The sequence below is a fragment of the Thalassophryne amazonica genome, chromosome 13 (genome assembly GCF_902500255.1).
Source record: "Thalassophryne amazonica chromosome 13, fThaAma1.1, whole genome shotgun sequence".
In the NCBI taxonomy this organism is placed as follows: Eukaryota; Metazoa; Chordata; class Actinopteri; order Batrachoidiformes; family Batrachoididae; genus Thalassophryne; species Thalassophryne amazonica.
The window spans coordinates 40515781-40540667 of record NC_047115.1 but is presented as its reverse complement, the minus strand read 5'-3'; the positions used below and the strand labels follow the sequence as shown (position 1 = coordinate 40540667).

General features: G+C 42.1%; 1 protein-coding gene across 1 annotated transcript in view; it reads left to right on the top strand.

Moving 5' to 3' along the window:
• Positions 1 to 24887, top strand: part of slit1a (slit homolog 1a (Drosophila)) — a 290699-nt gene that overhangs the window by 226113 nt on the left and 39699 nt on the right. Inside the window, 9 exon segments of the mRNA XM_034184458.1 lie at positions 2907 to 2930; positions 14699 to 14843; positions 16155 to 16229; positions 16307 to 16450; positions 16550 to 16693; positions 17970 to 18136; positions 18834 to 18966; positions 24572 to 24640; positions 24732 to 24803. Coding sequence (XP_034040349.1) covers positions 2907 to 2930; positions 14699 to 14843; positions 16155 to 16229; positions 16307 to 16450; positions 16550 to 16693; positions 17970 to 18136; positions 18834 to 18966; positions 24572 to 24640; positions 24732 to 24803 — 973 coding nt within the window.

Below are 24887 nucleotides of genomic sequence, written 5' to 3'. Positions count from 1 at the left end.
ATCCTCTCATGCCTGACCTGTTACCAAAATGCTAACAGCCAGTATCGGGTGTTATCACTTTGAGCACATGCACAAAGTTTGAAAATGGTGAGATACAGACTAAACCCTCATTTGTACTCAGTTTTAACTGTGGATATTGATAGAGCCCCTTTATCCATTCTCTACAGTCCTTCCTTCTATATTTGTGTGCATTTCCTGAAAGCTTACAGATATGGATAAAACAGATCAGTACTACTGGAACTCAAGAGGGAAGTATAACCAATAGTTCAAGCGAGACAAAAGGTCAAAACGAACGATGATATTCCACAACAAAATAAGTTGTAAAGTATTTAATAGCCTCATAGTGTACCTCCATCGATACTGCAACTTACTTTTGTCTCTTTTGCAGTGCGTATATTGTTATAACTTCTTCGACCGTCACCATGTCTGATGATGTCATAATCCTTTGTCCCCATGCAATGCCATCTAGTGGATCCATTGTTTAACATGGGCGCATGGGAGTATGTGAGCAGAGACCGTAACATTGTTTGAAATGCACAAAAAGATTTTTGTCTGTAAATGGATAATAAATGAGCCTCAACACAAATGACAGAAGGTGTTTTGGGATATTATAACGCAGTTTTATGGCTTGAGCAAAGGTGTTGAGCTTTAGCAATGGATTTGGCTGCATCTCGATCAGTTTCATTCCACAGATGTGTTATGGGGTTCATGTCGGCTGAACGCGAGGAGCAACACCACTGTTATTACTTGAAGGGAATTCTGAGTCACCGTGGCTGTGTGTGGTGTAGCACTGTCATGTTTGAGCACCAGCCTGTTGTTATCACCAACAGAAGGAAGAAAACTGGCTACAACATCCAGTCAGTTTTATGTTGTTCTATCAGATTTTCTCTGACAAAAATCAGCTGTGCTCTGGGCTGAGAACTGTTTCACCCCAGACTATTAAAACAAACCCTCTCCAGGAAACGGGGCCAAGCATCGTGTTCGCCTTGACGCTGGCAGACTATGAGTTTGGATAACGATGCTGGAACTTCACTCAGTGGGGCGCATGTTGACCACGTGACCTCCAGTTGCTCCCTTGCAACTCTGTGCTAGTGCAAACTACAAGTACAATATGAGCTTCATGCACAAACAACTTCAACCTACGAGACGTCTGCGCCCTGGTTTAGTACTCGTCTGTCTTTCTCCTATGCCGACAGTGTGACAGACAGTTGTTTCAGCTGCCTGGAACCAATTGTTGACGTGGTGCAATGCATGGTACATTGACATAATCACCCTCACTCTTTGGCACCTGGTCAAGTCGATCTTCTGTCTTTCGGGTAACCTGTTAATGAACACATCGATGTGAAATCGTGGATGGATTTATCTTAAAATATACCATGCAAACCTCATTTGTAGTCTTCCTGCAGTCATCGCTCCACCAGTTTATTTTCCTTGAGTTTGCCTGAATGTTTGCGCTTTTTTTCTCTCTCTCTGTTTGAGGTGCAGTTTCATCCAGAGAGGGATGTGGTATCTGTTCCAGAAACCATCCTGTGCACTGGCAACATTTCCTGTTGTGAAAGTGTAGTGACACGGACCCACAACAGGGGGCGCAAATGAACGGTCAATAGATGAGCCAAAAAGTAACAATTTAATGTTGTGAAGGTGCACAACGAATATACAGACAATCTCAGAATCTGATAACAGTCAATCCACAAAGGTGATGTGTGGGCAGGCTCGAGGATAGAAGACGTCTGTCCTGAGAAGAGCCGGAACCACACGATTTCCGCCGCCGCCGAACCCGGTGAATACTGGAGCCGCCAAGTCCCGAATTCCCAGGTGATCACCGTCCCCGACTGTCGGATCTGGTACTGCTGGCGAAGAGCAAAGACAGTCAAGTGTGGGTGTGTGTACACCCCGTAACAACAAAGGTGGGAATGCCACCTCCACCTTTAACACACACTCGTGCAGCGTCTGTGTAACCACTTATCTGAATCTGCAGGCTGAGAAGGTTACCTCCATAGAAGTACGATATCTCGGCGATGAGGTGGAGATGACGTCTGGGTTTTATGGAGTGAGATGATGAAGCATGAATGAGTGACAGCTGTCAGGTAATAATGAGTGACAGCTGTCACTCCCGGCTGTGTCCGTGGTGGCAGCGCCCTCTCGTGCCTGAAGCCCGCACTTCAGGCAAGGCGCCCTCTGGTGGTGGGCCAGCAGTACCTCCTCTTCTGGCGGCCCACACAACAATTTCCTGTGTGTTCGTTTTGTGAATTGTTTTGTAATTTGTGTCTGTAGCATGGCCCAAGCAGAGGGACACCCCTTTGAGTCTGGTCTGCTTGAGGTTTCTTCCTCAGAGGGAGTTTTTCCTTACCACTGTTGCTCTGGGGGTTGGTAAGGTTAGACAGTACTTGTGTGAAGTGCCTTGAGGCAACCTTGTTGTGATTTGGCATTATATAAATGAAAATAAATTGAAATTGTTAATATGGCATGATGGAAACAAACAAAAGCACCTAAGGCATTGTAGATTTTACAGAGTGCAACCTCGGGTTGTCTACAGTGCATTTGCATGGTTGAGAAATTCAGTTGAGCAATATCCATGAAGTGGAAGTGCTGATAATCCTCTAATATTGTCTTCAATATAATTTGACAAATATTTGAAACATTGGAGAGATTATGTTATCTTTGCGATGGACCATTTAATTCATGTTTTCATCTCCCTTCAGTATGTTTACCTGCATCTTTTCATTTTCAGTTTGTTCACATTGCCATGTGCAGAGACAGCCGCAGGCTTCTCTGTCCATATGTGTCATCTCATGTGTGGTCATATATAAGTTCTACTATATATGGCTGTTGTAAAGCATAGCACTGCCACAGCTATGCCCACTGCTCTCACTGACATCCGTCCCTCTTTCTTTTCTCCATCACAGCCAAAGAGCAGTACTTCATCCCAGGTGAGTGTGTTATGAATGTTCACTTCTCTCACTCTCTTCTTTTCTTTAAGCATTCATTTTTCCATTGCTTCCTGTTCATTTAAATGACTGTAGTTCAAAGGAAATGGGGCTGCTCAGAGAAAGACTTGTTGACGGGGCCCGACTGTTTTTACCTGCAGTGGTGACAAAAGGTTTGTGCCCCCTTGAGCTTTAACACATTTTAATTCCTTATGACGTCATATTAAAAAACAAACAAAAAAAAACAAGAATAATACGAGTGAAGTGCTGCGCAAGTGGCAGGAGCTCACTCATGGTACAGGGAGTCCCAAACAGGAAGTGCCAAATTTTGAGTGCACAGTGAAACAGGAAATGTCAAATGTTGAACACTTCCTGGATCGACACTTCATGGATTGACAATAGAGACGATCTCACAGGAATTCAGTGGCAAGTTATCACTGAAACAGGAAGGGCCAAATTTTTAGCCAACAGAAACAGGAAATGTCTTCCTGGAGTTACAACAGAGGATATTAATTTGTTTTTCATTATGTTGTTTTTGCACTGGTATGTTTATCCTCTGGTATGGTTTGTAAGTTTTTTGTGTAACTTTTTGTTTGTCACAATTTTTAAAACAAAAGAAAAGAAAATTAAAAAAAAGAGAAAGAGGAGATCTCGCATGAATAGAGGAGATCTTGTGGGAATTCAGTGCTAGTCAACACTGAAACAGGAAATGCTAAATGTTGAATCGACATCAAATCCTGGAACGTGAACGTGAGAGGCATTGCACACCTTGACAGCACATGAGGTCAGTCAGTGACTATTTAGTGTGTAATTTGCATGAACGTTTTTAGCCATGCTAATGCTCCCCAGAAATGACATGATCAGATGCTGAAGAGCTTCGCTCCTTCATGTCCATGACATATACTTATTAGTTCCGCCTTCTTTTTTTTTTTTTAATTTTGAGAATTGTGCCCTTAAAACTCATTGTGAAAAAATGTATGTGCCTCTGTTAGTACAAAACAATTAAATCAACACTTTTACAGCTTGTTTTCCATAGACAAGTCAAGGGATAGATGCACAAGCATTTCCAAATCACTCAATATGTATTGACATCATTTACATCAATCATTAAGAAATACAGTTTGCTACTGGAAGGTAAATCTGGCTGCAGTAGGCTTTTCTCAAAATTGAGTGATTGTGCAAGAAGGAGACTAGTGAGGAAAGCCACCAAGTCATAACAAATCTAAGACACTCGTCACACATAGCATGAATGAGGCCGAATGGTGTCGGAATGACAAATCAGCCCACATCCAAAAACTGTCGAGGTGCAGTCTGAAAATGACGGACAGCAGTCTCAGAGCAGTCAACATGGACGTGCCCATTCACGCAGCTGCTTCGATTGTTTTGCACATGTGTAATACACAGATTATGACATGTTTACCATCTGTCAGAGGAATGACGGTGTAACTGTTTCGCCAACCCATGACACCATAAATGTACATGTGAACTCACTGCAGGTGCAGCCTCAGGTATGTTTAACAGCGCAGGGCGGACACTGGCCAGGGAAGTCCCTCCCACCCCGGCTGCGCCTTTTGCTGACATCAGCTCACAAATGCCCTGTTCACTATGGCATAAAAATATTCCATGTCAGGTACTGTCCTGCTGTGTGCCGACAATCCAACCAGTCAGTGAGGAGCACAGCTCTTTTGTGCACTTTGTGTACTGAACACATCACCGTCGCCGTTATGTGTCCGTGAGCACAGTGCTGACACTCCGTCATGTGTCTCCCACACATGTCCATCCTGGCAGTGCAGTGTCCTGCTCAGAGGTCAGTGCATGTGAGGGAGCAAGTGGAGGAGCGTGAGTGAGTGAGTGAGTGACTGAGGGAGGGCGGGCACTCGGGTGCATCCGTCCAGCAGCCTGAGTGCTTTATTTGTGATTCTGGTGCAGTCTGTCAGCAGTCCGTGTCTACATACTGTTGTCCAACAACATTTGGGCTGCGGTCATGCAGGTGTGCACGACTCAGTCTGGACTGGCTCCACCCACATTCTACGTGGTCCTCTGGCAGTTGTACTTAGCTGTCCGACTGTCTGGAAAATATGGTATATGCTTTTGTGGCTGTGATTAGAGAAACTGTACATTGTACATCTCCTAACCCCTTCAGAGTTGTTATGGGCATCTTGGTGGCTTCCCTCACTTGTCTCCTTCTTCCACTCAGTTTTTGAGAACTGTCAAATCTAATTAGATGTACAGAAGGATTTTCATACAAGAAAACATCAAGTCTAGGTTTGAATCTCTCGTGTGCCTTCTAACAAGCTGTAGCTAACTGAAATGCGATGTCTTTTAAAGAAAATCCTTCCTTGTTCCACTCCATCATGAATCTGTATAACCAGTGATGCAACAGACAGAAGATACACTATGCTTAGTCTATCCAATCACATCCACAGAATCCTTTAATTCCTTCACTGGTGTCTTGGTGGCTTCCCTCACTGGTCTCCTTCTTACATAGTCACTCAGTTTTTGAGACCTGCTTACTTCGGAGAGATTTACAGTGCAGTAGCATACTGTTTGTATTTCGCATTGATTTCTGTAAATGAGGTCCAAAACACATTCAGTGATTTGGAAATGCTCATGACCTTGGCTTGGTTGGTTGATATTTTTTCTTTAATTTATGACATGGTTTAAAGTTTTTTTTTTTTTACGTCCCCCAAGGATGTAAAAAAATTATTGCTGTTTAATTTTTTATTTGTCTGTGTGGTAGCAGGGTTACCTCAAAACTACTATGGTATTTTGATGAAATTTTCACCACATATAGATATTAGGCCATGGAAGACTCTATTAAATTTTGGAGGTGATCTGGATCTGGATCTGGATCTGGATCCGGATACTGGGTCAATATTTCAATTTATATAGGCTTTGAGAGATTCCATCAAAACTACTTCACAGAGTCTCACCAAATTTGCACCACAGATAGATATTAAGGCATGGAAGACTCCACTGAATTTTGGAGGTGATCCAGAGCTTGATTCTGGATCAAGATTTCACTTAATATAGGCTTTGAAGGATTCTGTCAAAACTACTTAACGGATTCTCACCAAATTTGCACCACAGATAGATATTAGGGCATGGAAGACTCCACTGAATTTTGGAGGTGATCTGGATCCAGATTGGTGGAAGTCAGAAATCTCAGTTTGCTTTTGTAAGAATCCCGAATTTTATTGTTTTCTTTTGTATTTATTTATTTAATGTTACAAAAAATGAAATGTGCAGGCTTACGAAGGCACTATTTTTGCAGCACTGTGTGCATTTTGTTGGGAAGTGCAGCAGTGTGTTTCTGTTCAGCTCTGTTTTCGTAAGCCATTGTAGACAGTGTCAGAAGGAAGTCACTCTTTGCTTTGGCATGAGCACAGAGGTTAAGTCACCAAGAGGAGCAGAGAAGGAGATCAGTGCAGGAGGAATAGAAGGGCAGAGGGGAAGGAAAGTGTGTCCCAACTATCAGTGAACGCTAATGAAAACAGAGGCCACCAGAGGACACAGATTCCTATCAGCGGATGTTTCCGGGGTTCTTAACAAAAGCACTTCCAAGAAAATAATGAGGAGCACTGGTGTGTGTGTGTGTGTTCTGTGGCCTTTTGTGACTGTTTATGCCTTACGCGTGTATTTAAAATTAATGTGCCTTTGTTTGCTGAGCTGAGATAAAGCTCAGCACCGGCTTACTGAACAAATGGGAGTACAATGTAAGCAGAAGGAAGATCAAAGCCTGACGCGATTAATGAGAATTTTATTCTCCCTGAATTATAACACTGAGAGTACACAGCCGCACACACTCTATGATTGATAATGAGGAACCAGCCTGTAGGGAATTATCAAAACTTCTACAACTCCACCGATGAGTCATTTAACGCCTTAGAGGTACAAACAGGAACCTCGTGACTTGCCACTCTGTTTTCTCCACTTTTGCTCCAATCTGATGACGGTAAAAGCGTCTCCGCCGTGCGCTCATGATGATGGCGGTGACTCATGAATCTCCCCTGGCTCTTCTGCATCCTTTGCATCAAAGTGTTCCGCTATACTGGAGCAGGAAATGCCTTTCCCTGCAGTCTGGCCTTGTGCAGGAAAGTTCTTTGATGGCCCACATCGTTGTCTGTATCTGCACACTCTTGAGTCATTCTGCAAAGTGACATAGCACAGAAAGCCAATGAGGTGTTTCTGTGCATGCAAATCTTTCTGTCGATGTCAGATCAGGTTGGGGAGTATACGCAGGTGCCACATGTTGTTGCATCCATCGCACTATGAAGCAGCACCGGGTCCCACATGGCATCTGCACAAGTAGACATCCACTCCATCCCCACCTTGTGAAAGTATTTCAGTGCAAGGCGCACTAGGGTATAAAGCACAGGACATCTGAAACTAGTAAAAAAAAAAACACGACTTATACTCCTGAAAATACAATAACCGTCTGTGTCACTTTGGCCCCTCCCAAATACTGTATAGATACTGGACAAACCGTGCATGACATAACTCATAGGCTTTCTATGGAGACCCAGAAGAATCGATATGAAGCCCAGATTTTGCTGCTCTGGGTCTTGCTATGTTTGCTATAATTGATTGACCCATATTTGTTTAGAGGTGGAGCAGTGACACACTACATAATCTGTTCAGGACAAATGAAGCCTGAACATGCCTCCCATCTTTGAGTTACCAACAAGCTAAGCTAAGAGGCTACCCTTGGTTCGGGTGTTTATAAAATCATATTTTTGGGGACTGCACGGTGGTTCTCATAGCGGTTTGCTTTGGTGTGGGCATTGCAACTCATGAGCCACTTATTTTCTCAGTAATTGTGGATTAACTGGACTGAACTTGACTGGTGGTTGGCTCTCACTGCGGTATTGTATCACTTCCTGTTCCGGAGCACAGCGGTGTTTTGCTGTATCTGTTAGCTGTTTAATCTGCGCAGTTAGATTGATCTAGTTAACTAGATAACGATTTGTTTCACAGTGTAATCTTCACATGCCTTAACTAAAGCATTCCCTCTGCTGAATCACCTCTGAATTATTTACACATTATTCACTTTGTGTGTTTTTAGGAATCCGCTAGCTTAGCGCAGCTACTAGCTCTTAGCCGGTTTAGCATGGTGGCTTCTCCTGTCTCTCCCGCACTTTTCTGCTCTGGGTGTGAAATGTTTAGTTATTCCTCGGCCTCCTTTAGCAGTAATGGTACTTGTAATAAGTGTAGCTTATTCGTAGCTTTGGAGGCCAGGCTGGGCGAATTGGAGACTCGGCTCCGCACCGTAGAAAATTCTACAGCTAGCCAGGCCCCTGTAGTCGGTGCGGACCAAGGTAGCTTAGCCGCCGTTAGGTTCCCTCTGGCAGATCCCGAGCAGCCGGGAAAGCAGGCCGACTGGGTGACTGTGAGGAGGAAGCATAGTTCTAAACAGAAGCCCCGTGTACACCGCCAACCCGTTCACATTTCTAAACGTTTTTCCCCACTCAGCGACATACCCGCCGAGGATCAAACTCTGGTTATTGGCGACTCTGTTTTGAGAAATGTGAAGTTAGCGACACCAGCAACCATAGTCAATTGTCTTCCGGGGGCCAGAGCAGGCGACACTGAAGGAAATTTGAAACTGCTGGCTAAGGCTAAGCGTAAATTTGGTAAGATTGTAATTCACGTCGGCATTAATGACACCCGGTTACGCCAATCGGAGGTCACTAAAATTAACATTGAATTGGTGTGTAACTTTGCAAAAACAATGTCGGACTCTGTAGTTTTCTCTGGGCCCCTCCCCAATCGGACCGGGAGTGACATGTTTAGTCGCATGTTCTCCTTGAATTGCTGGCTGTCTGAGTGGTGTCCAAAAAATGAGGTGGGCTTCATAGATAATTGGCAAAGCTTCTGGGGAAAACCTGGTCTTGTTAGGAGAGACAGCATCCATCCCACTTTGGATGGAGCAGCTCTCATTTCTAGAAATCTGGCCAATTTTCTTAAATCCTCCAAACCGTGACTATCCAGGGTTGGGACCAGGAAGCAGAGTTGTAGTCTTACACACCTCTCTGCAGCTTCTCTCCCCCTGCCATCCCCTCATTACCCCATCCCCGTAGAGACGGTGCCTGCTCCCAGACCACCAATAACCAGCAAAAATCTATTTAAGCATAAAAATTAAAAAAGAAAAAATAATATAGCACCTTCAACTGCACCACAGACTAAAACAGTTAAATGTGGTCTATTAAACATTAGGTCTCTCTCTTCTAAGTCCCTGTTAGTAAATGATATAATAATTGATCAACATATTGATTTATTCTGCCTTACAGAAACCTGGTTACAGCAGGATGAATGTTAGTTTAAATGAGTCAACACCCCCGAGTCACACTAACTGCCAGAATGCTCGTAGCACGGGCCGAGGCAGAGGATTAGCAGCAATCTTCCATTCCAGCTTATTAATTAATCAAAAACCCAGACAGAGCTTTAATTCATTTGAAAGCTTGACTCTTAGTCTTGTCCATCCAAATTGGAAGTCCCAAAAACCAGTTTTATTTGTTATTATCTATCGTCCACCTGGTCGTTACTGAGAGTTTCTCTGTGAAATTTCAGACCTTTTGTCTGACTTAGTGCTTAGCTCAGATAAGATAATTATAGTGGGCGATTTTAACATCCACACAGATGCTGAGAATGACAGCCTCAACACTGCATTTAATCTATTATTAGACTCAACTGGCTTTGCTCAAAATGTAAATGAGTCCACCCACCACTTTAATCATATCTTAGATCTTGTTCTGACTTATGGTATGGAAATAGAAGACTTAACAGTATTCCCTGAAAACTCGCTTCTGTCTGATCATTTCTTAATAACATTTACATTTACTCTGATGGACTACCCAGCAGTGGGGAATAAGTTTCATTACACTAGAAGTCTTTCAGAAAGCGCTGTAACTAGGTTTAAGGATATGATTCCTTCTTTATGTTCTCTAATGCCATATACCAACACAGTGCAGAGTAGCTACCTAAACTCTGTAAGTGCGATAGAGTATCTCGTCAGTAGTTTTACATCCTCATTGAAGACAACTTTGGATGCTGTAGCTCCTCTGAAAAAGAGAGCTTTAAATCAGAAGTGCCTGACTCCGTGGTATAACTCACAAACTCGCAGCTTAAAGCAGATAACCCGTAAGTTGGAGAGGAAATGGCGTCTCACTAATTTAGAAGATCTTCACTTAGCCTGGAAAAAGAGTCTGTTGCTCTATAAAAAAGCCCTCCGTAAAGCTAGGACATCTTACTGCTCATCACTAATTGAAGAAAATAAGAACAACCCCAGGTTTCTTTTCAGCACTGTAGCCAGGCTGACAAAGAGTCAGAGCTCTATTGAGCCGAGTATTCCTTTAACTTTAACTAGTAATGACTTCATGACTTTCTTTGCTAATAAAATTTTAACTATTAGAGAAAAAATTACTCATAACCATCCCAAAGACGTATCATTATCTTTGGCTGCTTTCAGTGATGCCGGTATTTGGTTAGACTCTTTCTCTCCGATTGTTCTGTCTGAGTTATTTTCATTAGTTACTTCATCCAAACCATCAACATGTCTATTAGACCCCATTCCTACCAGGCTGCTCAAGGAAGCCCTACCATTATTTAATGCTTCGATCTTAAATATGATCAATCTATCTTTATTAGTTGGCTATGTACCACAGGCTTTTAAGGTGGCAGTAATTAAACCATTACTTAAAAGCCATCACTTGACCCAGCTATCTTAGCTAATTATAAGCCAATCTCCAACCTTCCTTTTCTCTCAAAAATTCTTGAAAGGGTAGTTGTAAAACAGCTAACTGATCATCTGCAGAGGAATGGTCTAGTTGAAGAGTTTCAGTCAGATTTTAGAATTCATCATAGTACAGAAACAGCATTAGTGAAGGTTACAAATGATCTTCTTATGGCCTCAGACAGTGGACTCATCTCTGTGCTTGTTCTGTTAGACCTCAGTGCTGCTTTTGATACTGTTGACCATAAAATTTTATTACAGAGATTAGAGCATGCCATAGGTATTAAAGGCACTGCGCTGCCATGGTTTGAATCATATTTATCTAATAGATTACAATTTGTTCATGTAAATGGGGAATCTTCTTCACAGACTAAGGTTAATTATGGAGTTCCACAAGGTTCTGTGCTAGGACCAATTTTATTCACTTTATACATGCTTCCCTTAGGCAGTATTATTAGACGGCATTGCTTAAATTGTCATTGTTACGCAGATGATACCCAGCTTTATCTGTCCATGAAGCCAGAGGACACACACCAATTAGCTAAACTGCAGGATTGTCTTACAGACATAAAGACATGGATGACCTCTAATTTCCTGCTTTTAAACTCAGATAAAACTGAAGTTATTGTACTTGGCCCCACAAATCTTAGAAACATGGTGTCTAACCAGATCCTTACTCTGGATGGCATTACCCTGACCTCTAGTAATACTGTGAGAAATCTTGGAGTCATTTTTGATCAGGATATGTCATTCAATGCGCATATTAAACAAATATGTAGGACTGCTTTTTTGCATTTACGCAATATCTCTAAAATTAGAAAGGTCTTGTCTCAGAGTGATGCTGAAAAACTAATTCATGCATTTATTTCCTCTAGGCTGGACTATTGTAATTCATTATTATCAGGTTGTCCTAAAAGTTCCCTGAAAAGCCTTCAGTTAATTCAAAATGCTGCAGCTAGAGTACTGACAGGGACTAGAAGGAGAGAGCATATCTCACCCATATTGGCCTCTCTTCATTGGCTTCCTGTTAATTCTAGAATAGAATTTAAAATTCTTCTTCTTACTTATAAGGTTTTGAATAATCAGGTCCCATCTTATCTTAGGGACCTCATAGTACCATATCACCCCAATAGAGCGCTTCGCTCTCAGACTGCAGGCTTACTTGTAGTTCCTAGGGTTTGTAAGAGTAGAATGGGAGGCAGAGCCTTCAGCTTTCAGGCTCCTCTCCTTTGGAACCAGCTCCCAATTCAGATCAGGGAGACAGACACCCTCTCTACTTTTAAGATTAGGCTTAAAACTTTCCTTTTTGCTAAAGCTTATAGTTAGGGCTGGATCAGGTGACCCTGAACCATCCCTTAGTTATGCTGCTATAGACTTAGACTGCTGGGGGGTTCCCATGATGCACTGAGTGTTTCTTTCTCTTTTTGCTCTGTATGCACCACTCTGCATTTAATCATTAGTGATTGATCTCTGCTCCCCTCCACAGCATGTCTTTTTCCTGGTTCTCTCCCTCAGCCCCAACCAGTCCCAGCAGAAGACTGCCCCTCCCTGAGCCTGGTTCTGCTGGAGGTTTCTTCCTGTTAAAAGGGAGTTTTTCCTTCCCACTGTCGCCAAGTGCTTGCTCACAGGGGGTCGTTTTGACCGTTGGGGTTTTTATGTAATTATTGTATGGCCTTGCCTTACATTATAAAGCGCCTTGGGGCAACTGTTTGTTGTGATTTGGCGCTATATAAATAAAAATTGATTGATTGATTGATTTCCTGAAAGCTTACAGATATGGATAAAACAGATCAGTACTACTGGAACTCAAGAGGGAAGTATAACCAATAGTTCAAGCGAGACAAAAGGTCAAAACGAACGATGATATTCCACAACAAAATAAGTGAAAAGAAGTTGTAAAGTATTTAATAGCCTCATAGTGTACCTCCATCGATACTGCAACTTACACTTGGGGCCTTGGGGCAACTGTTTGTTGTGATTTGGCGCTATATAAATAAATTGATTGATTGATTGATTGATTGAACGGATCAAGCTATCAATAACTGCTAATAGTGCTAAAGCCATTAGCATCCAAAGTGAAATCACAAGAAAATTTCACTCGGCCAAAATACTGGCTTCCAGAGGTTTTAGATTATCTGTTAGAAGTTACCACACAAGACAAATTATTACAGATATTTGTAATGAAATGCTCAAAATGACAGACACAGCCCCCCACAACAACTAGCATCGGCAGCCCCAGTCAACAACAGCACACTACTGTCACTCAAAGCAGCCACGCCCCTAATTATGCATACATTTATGCTTTCAAACGTCTTAAACTAAGAATTTAGAAAAAAAAAATACCCCCATACATTTGCCATGGTGGGTAAACCAGCTACAGAGACCAAAAGCATATTTCTTACCAGGCTTTAAACATCTAGGACCCAAGGCAGTTTCATGGTGTTGTGAATGCGGCAAAGCGCAGTACCAGCGCATATGCTCCCAGACTTGATTTGATTTGTAAACATGTTTTTTTCCTCCTCTAATGTTGGCCATTTTAACATGGCCTTGAATGGGACCCTGCTTGCTTTTGGAGCCAGTCAATGAACTGCAGATTTTTTTTCTAGTTCCAGGTGGACCTTATTTGAGACCATTGAAGCTAAGCTTGCTTTCTCCAGCTACTGAGGTCCTCAACATTGAGACACCTGCGTGTTGGATCATGCATAGAGAAACACGGCACATGGCCAAAATGTTGTGGCACACAACACAACGCAAGTGATATTCCTCATCTGAGCCTCCTGAAGCGTTCAACTAACATAAACCCATTCCATATTAAAGGGTCGGTGATGGTCTCTTGGTTAAAGCATTGGGCTTGAGACCAGAGGATCCTTGGTTCAAATCCCAGCCTGACCGGAAAATCAGTCCATTTACCATTTAGCTTTGAGCGTCTGATGCAGATGGAAAAGCACTATACGATGCAGTCCATTTACCATTTCCATCCTAAGGATGCTTCAAAGAGACCTAGACCTAAAAGGCATCCTCGTCTCACACACACACACACAGACACCCTAGTGGCCGAATCCAGGACATCATTAAAAGCCTGGATCTTAGACTTGTTCCAGGATCATCGACTCATCACTCAGCTTCTCAACTAATGCAACCAGGGTATTCATAGATTCCCCAAAGTTCACAGCATCACCTGAAAGTCAATGATGTCCAACCACATTCAACTGATAATTAGGTTTTGTGCTTTTGAATGCCAGTGCCTTTAATTTGACAGATTTCTGCAGGATTTCTTTCTCATGTAGGTTTTCATGTGCATGATTGCAATCTTGGTTTCACACTGACGTCATTCATCAAACCTCAGGCAGAGAGGTGCACTGAAGTGGGTGTACAAGAGGGAACGGGACACAAAATGTTATCCTGGAATGTTCTCTCTAAATGGAACACATACACACTGGGAAACAATACACACAGACACACACCCTGTTCTAAGTGGCTCCCCTTGCTATTCCATTATTGAGCAGCCATGATGTAACCAGCAACACAGTATTTGGTACGTTGCATCTATTCATAGATGGAGGAGGTGCAGGAAAATGTCCCACACTCAATTTTGTTCCATAAGGACAGACATGTCTCTCTTTTCCCACCTCTCTTCTGTCTCTTATTTCGTGCATGCAATCATGCACTTCATGCCGTCACATCTCCTTTACCTCTCACTGCCCAAATCCTCTTTGGCTTTCCTGTCTCAATCTTCCCTGCTGGTGTTCTCTGCACCGCTCAAAAATATTCTTTCACACACTTCAACTCCACCCATTCTTTTCTGAGTGCTCAAACAGTTGCAGGATGTTCTTGTGGACTCTGCTACTCAGGTCATAACAGGACACATGGGCGAAATACAATTGCAGAGGGATTAGACGTCTGAATTAGAGCATCGTGTGTGTGTGTGTGTGTGTGTGTGTGCCGGGTGTAAATAAAGTGTGTGTTGTTTTGAAAAGTGGTCATTGTCTGTGGGATGGTATATGAGTATTTGTTCTTTGTTTTTGTCCCTCCTTGTCAGGCACTGAGGACAGCCGTCTGAATAATGCATGCAACACTGATCCAGTGTGTCCTCCCAAGTGTCGCTGTGAGTCCAATGTAGTGGACTGCTCCAATCTGAAGCTCACCAAGGTCCCTGAACACATCCCAGCATCCACCACTGAGCTGTAAGGCGACAGGACCCTCTAAGTATTTTTTTTTTTTTTGCCTTTAAGCAACAACAAAATATGACTTAACTAGCACACTGTAAGCCCAGCATTCTCAAATATTTTCTTGTGGTAGTCTCCACTGTGCAATTAAAAGGGGTTATATTGTGTGAAATCAGTTTTTAGTCAGCATTCTACATTTGAATTTGGTTGCAGTACAGTGTTGAACATCTTCAAAGTCCCAAAATTTTATGTCCATGCATCTGCAAGCTTCCATACTATAAACAAGATTTATGCTTGAAACAGCATTATTTCAGGCGTCCGTGATGTACTGTATTAGTCCTGATTCTAACACTACCCCCTTTCCCCATTTCCAAGACATATTTTTGAAAGACTGTCTGAAAGCCAAATTTTTTTATATTGCTCTTATTTGGAAAAATAATGCTAATAAAAGCAGATATTATGGGCAAACATTTATTTATTTTTTTTAAGTCATGTACTGACAAAATGATGCTGTTAGGACCATGGTAAATTTATGCGGCTGTTAGCATTTTTATATGGTCTTTTTTTGGGGGGGGGCTTGCCATCTTCTTCAACACATTTCTTAGCTGCTTGAGAGTTGTTTGATGACACTGCTGCATTTATCACATGATCTTAAAATTAGCTTCATAATTTCTCTCTGGTTGCTGGTTAACTTACCCAATTCATGAGCCATGCTGTCCTCAGAATGATCACTGTGTCTAACTGTCATGTAGCACAATAAGAGACAGGTTGCTTCACACTCTTTTCACTGGTATTTGGCACCACATGCTATTGCAGATGTATATAATATATAAAAGTCTAGACCCTGTATATAACAGGGCTTCATTATTTTCAGATGCATTTCTAGTCTGTTTGATCATTCTTTCTGGAAAATTACAAAAACTGATTAAGGAGTTTTTCCTCACCACTGTCACCTGTGTCCTTTCTAAAAGGGTTGTTAAGGTCTCGACATTATTCTTCTGTCATGCTTTTAGGCAACTTAAGATTTGGCACTATATAAATGAACTGATTTTATTTGAAGTGAGTGAGCAAATGGAATACCAAAAAAGAAGACGTAGAAAAGTACCAGTAGAGACCTCAAAAGAGACCTGAATTTTTTTTTTTATTCTTTCTACAACATTACTTCAGATTCTATGAAATATTTTTGGGAACAAAGTAAATATCACTTTTAATAGACCTGGTGACATAAATGAGGTTTCTTAAAAGGTGCATAATATGACCCCATTTAAGTGATCATCAGATTAGAATTAATTTGTGTGGCTAAATTGGCTCAACTTTCTCTCTTTTTAGTCGCCTCAACAACAATGAGATCACCACTCTTGAAGCAACTGGAGTTTTCAAGAACCTTTCCCAGCTGAAGAAGATGTAGGTCACACTTGAACAATATCAAAAATAACTAATCTTGCATATTTAGTTCTCCACTATGATGTTTTTTTCTGCAGTAATCTCAGCAACAACAAGATCACAGAGATTGAGGACGGTGCTTTTGAAGGCGCAACAGCTGTTGTTGAACTTCACCTTACTGCCAATCAGGTTGACTCAGTGAGAAGTGAGATGTTCCGTGGTCTAGAAGGGCTACGCATGCTGTACGTAACACACACACACACACACACACACATACAAAATCCCAGCCATCATCATGCAATGTCCTATTTGAAAATGACTTTGATTTGTCTACAATTTAGGATGCTGAGAAACAACAAGATCAGCTGTGTCCACAATGACAGTTTCACCGGACTACACAATGTCCGTCTGCTGTCTCTCTATGACAACCAACTGACAACCATCACTCCCGGAGCCTTTGACACTCTGCAGACACTCTCCACCCTGTGAGACAATTACTTCTAAAGTAGGATTGGGATGACTAAAATCATTAGTCGACTAGTCGGGTACCATTAGTCATCGACTAGTCGACAACTAAATTTGGCATTGAATGAATTAAGTCGATTTTGAATCTTCATGGTGAAACTCGAATGTGACATTTATTTTAACAAATACAGTATAAGCACAAAATCACAAATACAAAAAACAGCATTGGCATGAAGACAATTCCTGCATTCATTTACAAAGCATAGACGACCCGTTTGAGTTGACTAATTCACCTGCCAAGGTTCACATGCTTTCTTCACTGAGTGAAGAGAGTGGTGGCAGCTCCAGCAGGTCTATTCTTTTAAGGGTTAAATGAACTTAATGAATGGCTTTCGACTAGTTGACTAATAAAAAATATTTGACTAGTTAGGTAGTCGTAGTCGACTATTATGACTAGTCGTCCCAACCCATTCTAAAGCCACCTTCAACTGTATATTTAAGAGCCAATATTTTTAAAGTTCAGGCAGGTTTACATTAGGGTGTGATTCAAGCTGACTCAGATTTCAGCGAAACTTGGCTTAGAGATGGAACCTACCATGAAACGAACTTTCCCAAAATTTCTCAACCAAAAACCAAACAGTGACATTGCAAGGGGTCATCAAAGTTCAAGGCAAAAATACGCAAAAACTGTTATTTCATTAAATTCCCATCTTTCAAGTGGTGTAACATTCAGCGCCATCAAATCCCCAAACTAGTTTAACTATCAAAAGACATAGGGAGGCAAACTCTTTCATCTTATATACATGTTTGGTTGGGGGATTGATGGCGCTGAATATAGGGGCGCTAAAGTCTGGTCATTTTGTGAAATTGGCTGTATTTAAAGGCCCATAACCCTTTGACCCCAGACAGATTTCAATGTTATCAACAGATATGGCTCTACTCTATCAAATGCAACTGAAAAAACATTGGGGTCTTGATGTCACTGGCCACCAAGGGGCTCCAAAGTACTAAACTTGCCCAATTTTGAGGAAGTTTGGCACCACTTGGTGGCCCGCGCCATCAGCCTTTTTTAACGAAATGTGCATGAGTGGATAAACCAACATCTCTACTTTATATAACAGTTGGCAGAATTTTGGGGCTCCTCTTATACTGGTTTAGTACCCCTTTTTTAATCAGGTCATTGAACACATGCTTGCTAACCCAACTGCATGAATTACCACATGAATGCCTGATCCTTAAAAAAAAATTGGCTCTTAAATGTTCAAGGCTCTTACATTATCTGATACTTTCTCCCAGTAACCTACTGGCCAACTCCTTCAATTGTGACTGCCACCTGGCCTGGCTTGGAGATTGGCTGAGGAGTAGGAAGATTGTGACAGGTAACCCTCGCTGCCAGAGGCCTGCCTTCCTGAAGGAGATCCCTCTGCAGGATGTAGCTCTCCCTGACTTCCGATGTGAAGAGGGTAGGTAGATCTGCATATCTCATCATTCCGTAGCTACTGTTTTTTTTTTTTTTTTTATCTTTGATGGATATCCTTATTCTGAGTGGGCTACATGACGATTTGGTGCATCTTCTTGGGTTGGAAGAGGTAAACATCTCGGTAACATCCACTTTTTGAAACAAACCTGCCTGAGTATTTCTGATGAAGTTTTTAACATTGCACTCTGTTACTCAGCAGAGCTGTTTAAAAGTGCCTGAAACCATTTTAAATAATGACCGCTATTGTGCAAATCTTTTGTTTACCGAATAGATTGCTGCTCAGCAGTTCCTAAGCTTCTGGTCGATGATGGCCTGAGTGGAATTATTGAGCTGTTTGCCTTATTGACCGGTCAGCCTGTTTGCACCTGAATGGATGTCAGACTTGTCTTCATGCCTCAGGCAGCATCTATTCTCTGCTCGTTCCAGTCAATATCACATTACTGCAGCTCTTCTCTCTCAATTTCAGTTTGTTGGATTTTTCACTTTAAAAACAAAATGACTAAGTGATTCACCTTTAGCTCCAAGAAATGCGCAGGCTTTTTTCCACAATCTTTCCTAATGTTTCTTTGATCTATTCTCTGTGTCCTGTGTGACAGCTATTCTTTTGGCTGTTTCCCATTTCTTCTTATTTTTCCTGCATTTTCATCCTCTCATTCCCCTCCAACTCCTCTTTTTCCTAGGCCAAGAGATATCCAGTTGTGTGCCCAGACCACAGTGCCCCAGTGAGTGCACCTGTTTGGAGACCGTGGTGCGCTGCAGTAATAAGCACCTCCGCACACTACCCAAAGGCATACCACGAAATGTTACTGAACTGTGAGTTCCTCTAAATCGTACAATGCATTTTTGCACATTCGCTACCTCATTTGGGTCAGACATTATTTTTATTTTCCCTGGAAACAAGTGCAGGTGGCTTTGAGGTATAACAGTTGGACTAGCAGTCTTGGCTATAATTCCAGGTGTGTGTGTGTCAGGCTGTCTGTGTACCATTCCAAGTCATCACAAGTCTGGGAGCAGGCACTGGTGTTGTACATTGCCACATCAACCACACTGCAGAACCACCTTGGGTCCTGGGTAGGAACTACCCAGACAGACAACCGGTCCATCTCCACCTCTCAAAAGTTAGCATCCATCTGCTGCAGCCAGGTGAAATATGGCCACTCCCTTGGCTTTCTCCAGCCGCTGGGGTCCTCAACACTGAGGCACCTTCACACTGGATCATGCACAGAGAAAGGCGCCACATGGCCAAAATGTTGCAACTAAAATGTGCAAAAAAGCATGGAAAGCCAAGACACCATCTGAAAACTATCAGTAATTACAAAGAAATCCTGCCCCACCCCAGTGCAAATTAATATCAACTGGTTCAGTCCCAAATGATGGCCTAAAAAAAGGTGTCTCAATACCAAAATGTCACACAAGAAACATCACATGATGGGTAAAATCAAAGAGGTCTCTCAAGATTTTCACAACCTTAATGTTGTAAAACATACTGATGGCAATGGTTACAGAAGGATTTCTAAACTTCTGAATGTTCCTGTGAGCACTGTGGGGCCAGAATCCAGAAGTGAAAAGAACATCATTTCACCATAAACTGGTCAGGACTAGGTGCTCCTCACAAGATTTCTGACAGAGGAGTGAAAAGAAGAGTTGTCCAACAGCCAAGGACCACTCATGGAGAGCAACTGAAGAACTGTTTCAAAGAAGACAATAAGTACTGCACTCAACCGCCATGGCCTGTATGCACTCTCACCACACAAGATTCCATTACTGAAGAAAAAGCATGTTGAAGCTCGTTTAAAGTTTGCTACACAAGCTCCTTCACAATGCAAGTGATATTCCTCTTTTTAGTCTACTCAATGAACCTCTGAGTGACTCAAAGTCATTCCAGGTACCAAAGACATCCAGTCAGTCATCCTCTTAGGTCCCACTCCACCCAGCTTTTAATGAAGTCACCTGTGATGGACTGGTATTCCATTTAGGGAAAGTCGTAGACTGTCATCTACTTCACACTACACTGTCTGAGGATAAGCACCAGCCTGAAGGGTCTCGGGGCCTCAAAAGAACTTACTTCTAGAAACAATAAAAGCACCCATACATACTGTATATAACACAAGGGTTTGATCATGTCTAATGAATGTGGGTTGGACATCTTTTTGACATATTCAGATCACAGTTCTGGATTCAAGTCAAACACATATTGCCACCATACACAAAGGACACCATCCTGTTCCAGGTCTGCAAGCTGCATTTCTGCAGACACCAGTGTCTTTTTCACAGAATCCTTTGGAATTTTAAACACAAGAGTTTGACTGTCATGGTGAAGTACACTCTGGCATAGGGTCAAGCATGCAACTGGTTGTGCACCTGCACTGAAATCAGATCTGTCTGCTGTTGGGTGAGGTGAGGTCGAACTTATAAATGTGTAATTTTGCATTGTGGAATTATGAGGCCATACAAAATTGATTAATTGTGCACTGTGTCTCACTAGGCCTGTGTTCAAGCATCCAAAACATTCTCTCAGTTGGAACATTTTGTGCAGCAGGACTAGATTAAGCCACAGTCTCTGAAGTGACTACTCCATGCTCTTTTTCACAGTCTCCACATGTGCACAGAGGGGAAAAAATATTCAAATAAGGGTGGAAAACCAAAAATAAAATCACCTGAACATCCTGTAGGTTCTGTCACTGGAGCACTGGAGCAGTATCTCTCTGTGCCATCATTCCATTCCCAAGACAGTAGTCCAGGGTCTACAAGCCAATGAGGTGCTGTTGTCAAGTGTAACACAGCCAGAGGTGTAAAGTAACGAAGTACAAATACTTCGTTACTGTACTTAAGTACACTTTTTAGGTATCTATACTTTACTCCATTACTTATTTTTCTGCCTACTTCTGACTTCTACTCATTACATTTTCACACAAGTATCTGTACTTTCTATTCCTTACATTTTTAAAACAAACAGCCTCGTTACTCTTGGCTTCAGTTTAATGTTTATATATATATTTCACGTCATGTGCGCCTGTAATCAACTTTTCTGCAGCACGGCTTTGCTTTGAACCGTGAACCAATCGAAGCAGTGGTTCGCAGATTGAGGCAATGCTTCGACCTATTGCTTCGTTTATTCTTTTTCTTTCGCTTAATTTTCCCCCGCTAAAACCCTAAAGAGCCTACTTCTGTGAGTATTATTTACCTTTTCTATGTTAAACCGACTTGTTATGGTCTTCTGAAACAGTTGATGTATTTTATAACTTAAAAACGGGAGTGATGCTATCGCGTTAGCATGTCTATGGCATTTTCAATGTTAAAAGTTAGCATTAAGCAATTGCAGCTGTCATCACGTTCGGGTGCATTTGTTTTCAAATTGTAATATTTCTTAAATTTATTTTTGTTTATATATTAATAATCTAATGATTATTATATACAATTTTAGAGAAAGAGGCAAAAAGAACCTGAATAGAAACACAACAGAAAATATAAAAGCAACTAACAATGAACATACATAAATACATAAATAAGTGTTTCCTGTGAACACCTAGTGACTCTTACACCTCCACTTCATCCCTGTCTTATTTAATGACAGTTTGTTTCGGTCAAACCATATTTTCAATGTGTTAATTTCTTAAGTGATTTCCTCCAGAACTATCTGCCAAACTAGAAAACTGCTGCATTGTAAGAGCAGAATACTACTGGAATGAATTTGAATGTTTTTTTTTTTCTTCACTAAATGGATGCTGCACTCACTGCAGTTTATTGTCTGGAATAGTCCCAGATTGCATTTCAGAGCTTCTAGAATTGAAACATTTTCGTGCAGGTGGTGTTGGGGGTAATTTTGGGTTTTGGGTCTTGGGCCACATGTAGAACGAATCAGTTTTTAAATTAAGCTTTCAGTTCATATAGTGGCATCTACCTTTTTTTTTTTTTTTTTTTTTAAAAGGTTACTTTATACTTTTATACTTTAAGTAGGTTTTGGAGCACATACTTTTTCACTTTTACTTGAGTAAAGAAGTGGAGTTGATACTTCAACTTTTACCAGAGTGTTTTTAAACTGCAGTATCTATACTTCTACTTAAGTAACAATTGTGTGTACTTTTGACACCACTGAACACAGCACTCAGTACTCACATCTCTTACTAAATTTGAGAAGAGCAGTCAATAAGCCCTGCTGTTATTCTCTCATTCTTCTTCTGTGCTTTGTGTAGCCCTCAGGGCTCGCACTGATGTCACTCTCACCCTCAGAGCCAGTGATCAAGTGCTTGTGTTTGTGTGTGCATATTTGTGTGACAGCCAAAAGCCTGTCCACAGGAGCACAGGGAGAGCAAGAGGACATTTTAATGAGCAGTTTTCAATGGAAAGGGGAGGGATGGGATAGGTCTGGAACTTTCCAATACGGCTGCATGTGATTCAGATACACACATGCATGCACACCGCCATGCTGTGAAAGCCCTAAGGCCTGTCATTGTCCCAGCAGGTGTGACCAGGTGTGCCCTCTGTTCTCAGCTTTCATCTCGTCATCTGGAGAGTTCGCTACTCCGTCATTATCCCAAGTGCCCTCTGCACCATCATTACCCATCATTATCCTGAACCCAAAGCCCCCCCCCCCCACAACTAACTAGCACCATTCCCACCCTAAGACCTGACAACAATAATAGAAGACAACCCCTGCAGATCCAAACACAAGGAACAGACCCTAAATGTGTCATTTATCAGGGTGACAACCCTCTTGTAGCACTTTGTATATGCAGCAGGCAGGGTGGCTGCAACCCCTCAGGCATGACATGTCTTCAACATTCATCGATTTTCACACACGCCATGAGAAACTCAAAAAAAATTCATTATATGTGATCATCAGAGTTCATCTTAGGCCAGGGGAACTGCAGCAGCTAGGTGGTTACTTTCGATAGGTGGCGATGAACCATTTGTCTGGCTGAATGGTTGCAATCCAGGACTCCAGATGGTTCCATGGGGTGCTGTATGCAGTAATGCTTAGTGCCAGCACATGCTCCTGGCCTTGACTTGACTTGGATATGACTCATATATAGGTATCGGTCCCTCTCGAGAGACAGCAGTAGCACCTTGGTCAGTTGAAGTCAGTCTTGTTGAGGGCGGTGTCTGGAGTATCTCAGCAGTTCGATTCTTGCAGGGCATTCCCTACCACAGGTATTACAGGCAAAGTTTGAGTATGGTTTGAAGGCCTGACTTTGCTGCCTCTGCTTCCTGCATTGTCCTTTGTACTCCAGCTGTTGGAAGCACCTGTTCTCAAGCCTCTTGACTTCATCTCAAACAGCTTTGTTCCAGTTGTCAACTGTGAGCAGTTCCCAGCTGTCTGGGTCCCTGCGTGTGAGATTCAGTCGCTTGGTGGAGCATGTCACTATTTGTCCCCAACATTATTTCACCAACATGTCCTGCTTGCTGGGCCGCATTAAAGAAATCATGATTGAGGATCTCAGGGTTTCATTCATGAGTGTGGGTAAGTTGGAATGTAAACTCGATAGATGGCCTGGGGCTACTTCTGTTGTTATGTAGACTCTGTGTTGGACCATCATGGTGAAGAAACTGGTGATCTAAGGTGACATTCTTGATTTGCCATTTGACTTATGCTACTATTATCCTCATCAGTGGTCATGAAATTTGTGTGATTAATGAAAGAACAAGGTCTGGGATACTAGTGGCGGAAACTCCGTTAGGTAATCTGGGCTTACAATCTGGGACAGGGTGAGCTTGAATATCTAAGAGGGACTCAGAGTACATCTGCTGCTTCTTCAAATTGAAAGGAGCCAGGTAATGTGGTTCTGGCATCTGTAGAGGATGTCCTCTGTTCTTCTCCGTAGGGAGGTCTTGCAGACATGTCAAACTGGGAGGAAACTCCAACAAAGACCAAGGACATGTTGGAGGGACTATATTCACAGCTGTTTTTGGAAAGGCCTTGGGAATCCCCAGGAAGAGTTAGAGGACTTGGCTGAGGATAGGGACGTGTAGGATATGTGGTCATGCTTTAGCTGTTAGCAACGCCGTGCAGAGGAGCTGGGCTGCCAACATGTAGAACTACAGTTGATTCCTTGTCTGTGTCCTTGGACAAGACACTTCATCTACATTGGCGCAGTCCAGCCAGCTCTAAGGCTACCAGTTTTGGCTGTGGAAGTAAGCTGTAGTGGGCTGGCATCGCATCCGGGGGGAATCATGGACACAACTGTATCCAGGGATATAAATCCTATGCAGTCTCTGAGGATTTATTTCTTCATGTTCACTGTTGTTGGTGCTAAACATTACCATGAATAACATTAGTATTTTCTTTAATGCACCATGTCAATGCAACACTGTCGGTATATATTGTAAATCATATGTTCCCTTTTCCTACTTCAGATATAGAATATTTTGATCTGAGTGGATAAAGCAACTCTACTAAACAAAATGTCTCTTTCTTCAGGTATCTAGATGGAAACCAGTTCAGTATTGTCCCAAAAGAATTGTCATCCTTCAAATACCTTCAGTTGGTGTAAGTCTTTTTTTTTCTCTCTGTTCCCTAACACAACTCCATCACTCTGCACTCCAAAGTAATAAATCTGTGCCTCTGTTATTCCTTTCAGAGACCTAAGCAACAACAAAATCAACTCTCTGACCAACTCGTCTTTCGCCAACATGAGCCAGCTCACCACTTTGTGAGTCCCGTTGGACCTCAGGCACCTCAAACCAGAGATTTTATTTAATTCTTGCACTCACAGAGAGATGGAAAGAGCTGAAAT